The sequence below is a fragment of the Astatotilapia calliptera genome, chromosome 18 (assembly GCF_900246225.1).
Source record: "Astatotilapia calliptera chromosome 18, fAstCal1.2, whole genome shotgun sequence".
NCBI classification, from domain to species: domain Eukaryota; kingdom Metazoa; phylum Chordata; class Actinopteri; order Cichliformes; family Cichlidae; genus Astatotilapia; species Astatotilapia calliptera.
The window spans coordinates 20218917-20228985 of NC_039319.1; the positions used below are offsets into that span (position 1 = coordinate 20218917).

Sequence of the window (10069 nt, forward strand, 5' to 3'; positions counted from 1 at the left end):
AGCGAGATGGGTGTTTTATGTAACTGTGGACAGTCTAAGGGTTTCTATCTGAACATATGTGTCTTATTTATGTTGATTTAGGCTTTAAAAACAGTGTTGTGTGATTTGTACTTCCTATGACCCAGGGGCGATTCTAGGATCAGAGCTTTGGGGGTGCTGAGCACTGCCCAGCCAGGCAAGATAAACTTTACTCGTCACGATGAGACTTCTTCCCTGTCTCTGTCAGTCCCTGCATCCTTAAATGTCTCCAGTTGTCCTGAGTTCTCTCTGACTGTCTCCTTGGTGCATTTAAACCCCTGTTCCTCCCTGTCCTCATCCTCCGTTGTCTTCGTTTCCGTTATCAGTCATCATAATTTTACCATCTCTGTGCAAGTCTGCAAATTTCTTTATTAAATCATAAGATTCTTAAATTCATCAAGTCTCTCTGTGCCTGGGTCCTCGTCACAAAACATGACATCACTGTTTTGTACATTTTAACACAATTGAATCCCCACATTTGTAAAAGAAAAGCAAAACACTTTTTAAAAGTCTGTAACAAAACCATCAAATCTGATCAAGGTTATTTAAATGCTGCAAATGAAGAATGGATTGCAATTTTAAAAAAAATACATATCCTAACCTTAATTACTGGGGGAAAATTATGCTCATAGTAAATGAGAAGTAAACTGAGTGGATTTTTTGGACAGAGGTTCACTTTTAATGTGTATGTATAATACAATACAGATATATAAAAATACACTCCAAAAATAGAGTCCTTGAAATGTACAAATGTACAAAATATTGATAAAAAAAAATTATAATAATGGAGGCAACTTTTCCTATGGTACAATGTATACAATGTATGAAAAGATCTTTACTGCAGATACTACTATGGTTCTGCAGATTTATTTTTCTTTTATTTTAACCTATGTGGCCTCACCTTGAGGTTGGCAAATCTGTCTATCACTTTTGGTGGTCAAGTCTCTCAAGCAGTTTAACAGTTTCTGTTGTGCCTGTCACTGTTCCCTCTCTGTTTCCTTACCTGGTTCTTCCTGACCTTGTACTTTCTCCTCATGTTCCCCTCTTTCCTCTCTCCCTCTTTGGACTCACAATCATACACAAATAGATTATATTCAATTAGATAAAAAAAATTACATTAATATGAAAAAAAATATTATTAAGATCACTAATAAAAAAGTCCTATCTCCGTGTACTTTCAACCAAAAGGCAAATAACCAAACCACATGAACATCTAATAAAATATCTAAATATTGAAACACTGATCCAACATTATTCTTGATTGACGGATCATTTGTTCTTACACGTTTACCTGAATGTGGCTCCTGGGTTTAATATAGGCACATATGACAAAATAAGCAGCTTCTCTCATTCTATTTCAAACAGGACAGTGGCAACAACAGTAGGCTAAAACAATTTTAAGTTTTAGATTTTAAATAGGCTGTATAAATTTCAATGGGAGCAACAGGGCGGTCAGAGCAGGACGGATTGTAGGGTAGCAAATATCGTGGGGAAAATGTTAGGTATTTTAGTACCATGGTAGCATTTACTGGATATTGTTTTATAGTGACATTATACAGGAAAACTCTGTCATTCAATAAGGCCCCTTTGTTTTAGTTATTTTTCTCTTTGACCCAAGAATTGATGTGTGAGAATCACAGGCTGGTACAAGGTTGAAATACCACAGAGATCACTCCCTCAGCTACATTAGTTTCTTAATCTTTTAGGAGACGCCTGTTGAAGGCCAAATGGTTTGTTTCAGATTTCACTAATGAAAGAACTCTTCGTTTTGTTCCTTGAAAATATGTCGCTGAGATAATCACAATTGTAGCTGAACTGATAAACTACACAAAGGATGCTTCTTCACCCATGGGCAGGAAGACGCTGCCTTATCTTGGTCTGTACTGGTTTAAACTGATAAATCTGCTGTCTCATGAATTTTACCCTCTATATAAACTGTTGTACTTGTGAATAAAGTTGAGTCAATTTGGGAAGACAACCTGAAGCAGTCTCTGTTTTCTTGTTCTCCCAAGCTGCTCCCGAGCTCGTACTAACACGCTGAATGGCATGCTTGAATGTTGCTTGAGAATATATTTGACTGTGTTACAGACTAAGGGACATTCTCTGCTGATAGGTGAAGGTACATTCTCTGCTGATAGACGTCCACGCCTCGAAGGAAGTCGATCCACGGATTAGGCCCTGGAAACCGTTTCCTTCAGAAAACACATGGGGTGGCTGTAGCTCAGGTGGCAGAGCAGGTCAGCCACTAATCAGAAGGTGGTTCGATCCCAGGCTGCCTCCTGGCTGCATGTCAAATATCCTTGGGCAAGATACTAACTCCATGTCTGCCTACTGGTGGTGGTCAGAGGGCCCGGTGGCGCCAGTGTCCGGCAGCCTCGCCTCTGTCAGTGCGCCCCAGGGCAGCTGTGGCTACAATGTAGCTTGCCATTGCCAGTGTGTGAATGTGTGGGTGAATGACTGAATGTAGTGTAAAGCGCTTTGGGGTCCTTAGGGACTAGTAAAGCGCTATACAAATGCAGGCCATTTTTTTTTTTTACCATGTTTAGGTTACCTGGGTGTAATGTTTTTCAGCTAAAAAGAAACATGGTGTGACTCCTACCTAACTATATAAAGAGTAACTGAAGGTTAAATGCAGCTAATATGTCCTGTTTTAAGCCAGGCACTTAAACCTCCGCTCTGCTATGTCTCAGCCAACATCCTCTGGCAGCGCTAGAGCCAGAGCAGGGGAGAGCCGAGCTGGAACAAACCATTTTGGGAGAGGGGGGGGGATATCTATACTTTTGTTGTTAAAATGTTACGTCTCAACCAAGTACTGTCTGCTTTTTATATTTTTAGTAGTGTGTCACACAAACAGCAAATATTGTCAGAAAGGTAAGAAATCTTTGGGGGTGCTTTGATTCATTTTGGGGGTGCTGAAACACCCCCCCAAAATGGGCTAAAATCGCCCCTGCTATGACCGTACATCCTCATGATGGTTTGATCTTTTCAGGTTATAGCAGCTGATGAGGAACAACAAATGACATAATTCACCTGCATTTGCATTTATTTAAACAGAACTGGAAGAAAATGTGGGGATTTTGAAGTGCACAGAAGAGCCACACAGCTCTGCAGTGTATCACAGAATGGGCGGGGACACAGAAACACTGACTTTTCAGCATAACTGTGATTAGCAGCACATTAGCAGCCCATGCATATGCACATTGACATTTTATTTTAGTCGTTTTTATTTTATTTTGTGTGATTACGGTGCCAGCGTTCCCTATAAACTATGCAAAGTGGTTACAACTCTTGCATTGTGCATACTGCTTGTTGGTGTATAATTACACCCTTTGCAATACCTACACTTAACACACAAAGCATACAATGCAAACACCCTGGGCCAGCACTGAGTGATGTGACTCCGTCACTTCCCTGCTGCCCTGTTATGTTTCAGGTTTTGTGCTTTGCAAGCTACTGGATTTCCTTTGTGATCAGTTAACTATGTATCTATGCCCATGTGGCGCACATGGCGCACACTGACATATGCGCACCGATTACCGACTAACTGGATAATCCCATTACCAGACACATAATTACAGAGTCTACAGCTGCGAGCAGTGACCGCGAATATGAATATGAGGGCAGAGGTCACGCCGATCGGGCCACAGACGTGCATACGACTGCAGTATCGTTCTGTCTGGTCATCTGATTGCTGTGACTGAAGGGTGTCGGCTCCTTTAAGAAAACGGAACTGAAGCCTCGGCTTTTGACGCTGCTCAGGATGTGGGCAGGAAACGCCATGCAAGAGCAGTGAAGCGATCACGCTTCACGGCCGCCGTTGCACAATACAGCGCTATCAAAAATGTGTCTTAATTGAGCCCGCTGATGCCCAGGAGCGGCCATTCTCCCCGGATCCGTGCTCCGCGGCCCTTACAGCGCACGAGAGGGCGATTTGCCGGCGTGGGATTTGAATCCTATCCAAGCCAGAGGGCACTCTTCTCAGCCTGCTCGGCTTGAAAACATCGGGGCTGGCCAGCGGGTGGCAGAGAGAGGAGGCTTCGTCGCGGAAAAGGAGGTGTCTGCCTTTTCTTTTTTAAGAATATATATACATATACCTCTCCGCGGCCATGAGGGAGTACAAAGTGGTTGTTTTGGGGTCGGGCGGAGTCGGCAAATCCGCGCTCACGGTCCAGTTCGTGACGGGCTCCTTCATCGAAAAGTACGACCCCACCATAGAGGATTTCTACAGGAAGGAGATCGAGGTGGACTCGTCCCCGTCTGTGCTGGAGATCCTGGACACGGCGGGGACCGAGCAGTTCGCCTCCATGCGAGACCTGTACATCAAGAACGGCCAGGGCTTTATTCTGGTCTACAGCCTGGTGAACCAGCAGAGCTTTCAGGACATCAAGCCCATGAGAGACCAGATCATCCGAGTAAAGAGGTACGAGAGGGTACCCATGATCCTGGTGGGAAACAAGGTGGACCTGGAGGGGGAGAGAGAGGTGTCTTCCGGGGAGGGCAAGGCTCTGGCCCAAGAGTGGAACTGCCCGTTTATGGAAACTTCAGCCAAAAATAAAGGATCAGTCGACGAACTGTTTGCAGAGATAGTCAGACAGATGAACTATACAAATGTCCCCAGCGGTGGAGACAAGTGCTGTTCATGTGTCGTGCTCTAAAAGACAAACAAACAAACAAACAAACAAACAAACAGAAACTGTGCATCCGGGCTGTTTGAGCTTTCAAAGTTGTCCTGCAGGCTTTCTTTTTTGTTTTGTTTTTGCAAAAGTATTCTCTCTCCTCACACTGTTGTCTTATTGTTGCACACAAACACACACAGACACACACACAAAATCCACGACAACAATCAAATATGTATCATATTCTGGAAAAGTGTTTACATGAAAAAGTACTTGAATGTTTGGGGATTTTTTTATAGCTTTGTATATGACACTTCTCTGGAAATGTGCCTCAGTGGGGATGTCTTATTGTGAAACCTAAGAGACACGTGATTTCTGGTTATTTTTGTGTTTTTTCTTCTTTTCAGTTGTACTGTTTATATCTTCTGGGCTAGGGTCTTCTGTCTTGGAGACTGGTTGTTCTTGTGTTTTGGGGCTACTACACCAAATCCCTAGGCTTAAATGGGATTGTTTACCTTTAGGGTCTTTTGGTCTTTTGGAAGGCCTGAAAGTGTAAAAAAAAAAATAAAAAATACAAATCTGATTAAATTATCAGTCACCGCTCAAGCCTTGGACAGGTTGCTCGAATCAATGTCCCGTTATCTCTCCAGACAGTAAAGCGTGATCCCAGAGGCACAGACCCACCCGCTAATACTGAAGCCGTGGACTGTGGTGGAGTTCTTTTGCCAGCAATTTTTTATTTGTTTTCTCCCCGCCCCCCCTTGTCTCTGGTTTGGTGAAAATGGATTTATCGTGGAACTTGCACTTAGCTGACGGTGTCCCTCCCCAGTGTGCACAAACGAGGACCTTAGTGCATTGCTGTCGCTGCATGGGGGACGCCGTGACCCCGTGTCAAGTGCCTTCCTAAGAAATCTGTGACTGTGCCAACTCATGAGCCCTACTTCCTCTGCAGTGAGTCATGATGGCAATCAGAACTTTTCTAGCAGTTTTCAATTTACAGTCTAGTTTCACTTGTGCTGAGAATGGGAGGCGCTTCTTCCTACTTGACTGTAAGGAAGCTTCGCTTGTCCTCGACCTGCTGTCCAAAGGGTCAGATTCAGGCCGTTTCTTGAGGTACTACTCCAAGAAGAACAACAGAATAACTTTACCTACTGCAATTCTGGTTCAGTGAATGGAAGCCATGTCTGTATGTATTATCTAGCTGTTTTGTTTAGTTTTTTTCCCTTTCTAAAATGTGACATTCTTTGACTTACCATAATTGTATTTCTCTCTTTGGACAAATCTGCCAATCCAGCTGTCAGTTTGGAAGACTTGTAATACAAAACAGATTTTACGTAACGCTGTGTGCTGTGCCCGTCTGTGCTGAGGATATGTATATGCGTTATACTTTCGGGGTGTTTTCAATTTGACTCTCACTGTAAACAACTTTAGGGCTGAAACAGGTAGTTGATTAATCCATAAGCAACCGACTGATAATCACAAATCACTGATAACATATGAACTGTGTAGTGGTGCACGGAAATGGGTATAGGATGAGCTGTAAAATAAATAAGAACATGATGCTATGATTTGCTAATCATTTAAAAAAAAAAAGTAAATTAAAAGTAAAGCAAAGACAAGTGAAACAGAATTTGAATTTTATGTGGATAAAGCAATAATTTTCCACTTGGAATTTGATGCCAGCTGGTTACAAAAAAGTTGTGACTGTGTTGCATCACCTCTTTCTTTTCTTTTTCTTTTTTAACACTTTTAAGTGTTTGGCAACCAGAGAAGACAAAATGTTTCATCGTGCTTGCTTGATATGAGAATTAAGCAGTTAAGTGCCAACTTTGTCATATATTATTTTATATGCTGCCAGATGTTTTGTCTGGACTAAAGGAAGGCCAGGTTTGGCATCCATACTCCTACCACAATCACTGGTGATGGATTTCAGAACATGTTTCTGAGCTCACTCGGTCGCTTCTGCTGCAGAATGTTCTGTATTAAAATGCAGTGCCTCCTGCGGGCCTGAAAATAACAGCCATTCAATAATTGTTTCCAACACTGACGCACGTGCAGACGTTTCTTTTTTTTCCAGATTCTCAGAGTCTTTTAGCAACGCACAGCTTTTCCAGTTTTTTGTTGTTTCTATCACTTAACTAACACACACACACAAACAAACATACATACATACATATATATACGTATAATTACGTGCAACATTTTAGAACTTGTCTTTGTACTATTTGCACATATAACAGTGTTTAAATGATTTGCAAATGAGTGCATTGTGCTTTTATTTACATTTTACAGCAATTTAAAAAGGAACTCGCAGTGACCGTGGGATTCAGTGGGATGTGCAAAGGGGATATCTTTCAGTTTTGTTGCTTTGTGTTGGTCACACAAAGCAAGTGATTTAAGGATGTCAGTGAATCTGTCAAGCATATTTTTCAGTGCTTTTGGATTTTTATACATATCAATAAAATATTGATTTACAGTATAAACAATCATTAGCTGCACCTCTTAAGCTTTTCTACTATTATTTTCCATGTTAAACAACTGTAACCTTTCTTTGTATTTATACAATGTGTGATTATGTATTTTATTAGGTACACTTTACAAGGATTAGGATGGGCCCTCTTTTACTTTCAGAACAGCTTTAATTCTCCATGGCAAAAAACTTCTCGAACCATTGCTCAGAGATGGTCCATGTTGACATGAGAGCATCACACAGTTGCTGCAGATTTGTCGGCTGCACATCAATATTGTGGATCTCTTGTTCTGGAAGACAGTGAGCACTTTTTGTGTCAGTATCCAACCTAAATCAACCATACATGCTCAAGACTGACATTTGGTAAGTCTTTCTCAGTCTGCCCAATGAGCTGTTGTAATAAGTGTCCAGAAACCACAAAGCTTCATGGTCTAATTAGGAAAACAAATTTGAGAATGTGACTGCAGTATTCAGGTTCTATTGAAAGAAAATGTTCCCTTTTGTAAAAATACTTACTGTTCGCTGTTGCTGCCTCTGTCATCAGAATCTGGGCCACTAAAGCATTTACTTATAATTCACAAAATGCAGTCCTGTAGTTCTTCTGAAGTTTACGAACAGTTCATGTTCATCTCAGTGATTATTTATAAATAAGTGGTTCATGTTTTTTTTTTAATAATGACTGTAAAAATGTTGCTTTAAAATGAGTTATGACTCAATTCAGCCAATCAGAACAGGAACACAAAAGAATGTGAACTCACTGTAAAAATGGCAACTAAGATCAATCTGATAATAATTTCATCAGGTTTTTCTATATTCACTTTTTTATATTAAAAGAACAACACAAAAATCAGTCCAAGGCGAGGAGTCAGACTGATTTAGTGTAATACCTTGCATCACTACTAAGTGATTTTCTTACACATATTTAACTCTCTTATTTCTTTCATATGTGTAAAATACTCCAGCTAAAGCCCCTCACGGCCTGTTAGAGGGACTTCATTAGTATATATTATATAAGTAAAAGCTTCATACTTCTATACATCTAATGGAAGCAGACATTTTACTCGCTTTTATTTATGTAAAAGCTGGAGTTTAACTCTTCAGCTGGAAATCACTGTATAAAATAAGTACTCAATGTTAAGTGAATCCAAGGGGTCACAGTCATCTTGGTTTGTAAGCACTTATAAAACAAGCAGCGTATGTACAGCTGTTGAAGAGTTTTCCTCAGAACAACTCCAATATTTTAAAGGCCCAACATGGTCATATTGTTCCACATGTTATGTAAATGTGCAAAATTAAAGACCAGTGTGTATGGATGGCAGATGGCTGCCCCTCCCTGAGCCTGGTTCTGCTGGAGGCTTCTTCCTGTTAAAAGGTAGTGTTTCCTTCCCAGCTTGCTCATAGGGGGTCATATTATTGTTGGGGTTTTCTTGTATTATTGCAGGGTCTTTAAGCTACAGTATAAAGAACCTTACAACTAAGTGCACCAATCCCAGTTATAACAATATTTATGGTTTATGGTTATGGTAAAACCTCAGATGATGAAGTAACGAGTTAACACGGGGCAGATTTTAGTGGCGTTACAATGGGAGAATCAGTCTGAGGTGTTTTCCCATCTTGCCATAATTCTCAGATTAGTTACACACCTGCAGGGATTTAGTCACATGACCTGGCAGGTTTATCAGTCTGGTGGACTATACAATCCACTATGCATAAATGCCTGAAACAGAAACTTGACAATGCTGCAAATACAGGTTGCCACAGTCAAATCACATTTGTTTTTGCTTATCTGACTGTGTATAAATTATATAAAGCTAAAATAACAAATACACTGTTCCAGCTGTTGAAGTACAACCCAGAGCTGGAGGTTTGCCTAAACCCTGACACCATTTCTTACTGCTGTTGCACAAGCACACTCTTCATCCTCAATTTCACAAGCTGCCTGGCAAAGTAAAATAAATGTAGTACATGCAAGCTCACTTTATCTCCTGCAAGTTCTACAGCTGAAGGTTATGAGCTGACACATATGTTGGGCTTTTTTTGGCATGTAGAATGACAGGAAGGGTGGATGAACTGTTGCTTCCTGTGCAGATTCACCTCAGATCTATGAAATGCTGAAAAAGGCAATCAGTTCCTTTTTGTTATTTAGAAATAGTAGCTTATTGTCACACTCTGTTCCCCCCTAGGTGCACACAAAGCACACACAGGGCATGACCTCAGTTTTGTAATGTTCCAAGAAATATGTTTTACATCATTATCAAACCAAACCAAAATAGAGAAGTAAGCAGAGTAAAGGGCTGGGGCATGGGTGGAAACATTGCACTTGTGTGACTGGGGTGTCTGAATTGTGCAGTGCTTTCTGTGATTTGATATGAGAAGAAGTTGGTACGATCATATGACACCAATTTGCTGTTATCGTGGTTGGTTATCGGTAAGCTGTTTGGAAACACTCAGCTGGATCAATTAAACCACCTTCCAGCCACTGCAAACACTCCTTCCTGGAAACACTGCAAATACCTCACAGTATCTGAATGAAGGGCTATAATGTCTGTATTATTGTTAAACCACTGAATCACATAAACTTGAATCACTGTGACAAATGAGACACAGACACACACTTTCAGAGTGAGCCCAGTTAGTTTGCTTTCATGTCTTCTCCTGTTTTTCAATGGTATTCTGTTTAGTGTTTTTATGGATAGCTTACAGTGACAACAGTTCTCACATTTCAGCATAAAGATTAAAGAAAATACAATTTTATATCTTTATGTCCTGAACTTTAATTTAGATAATTTTTTTGCATGTTAGGATTGATTGTGAAGTATTCACAGCTCTTCACTTGTTCTACATTTTGTCATTTTACAGACTTATTCCAAAACTGATTAAATTCATTTTTCACATCAAAACTCTACACATAAACCCCCCAAAACAGGTTTGCTTTCATTTCTTGCAAGTTTATTAAAAGTATACA

The 10069-nt window shown here is 40.6% G+C and overlaps 1 protein-coding gene across 1 annotated transcript; it reads left to right on the forward strand.

The window, feature by feature from the left end:
• The first annotated feature begins 2964 nt into the window (after positions 1-2964).
• LOC113011113 (ras-related protein Rap-2b-like) lies at positions 2965-7120 on the forward strand. Its single transcript, XM_026150496.1, has one exon. The coding sequence runs from the start codon at positions 4125-4127 to the stop codon at positions 4671-4673; it is 549 nt and encodes a 182-aa protein (XP_026006281.1). The 5' UTR covers positions 2965-4124; the 3' UTR covers positions 4674-7120.
• The last annotated feature ends 2949 nt before the right edge of the window (positions 7121-10069 follow it).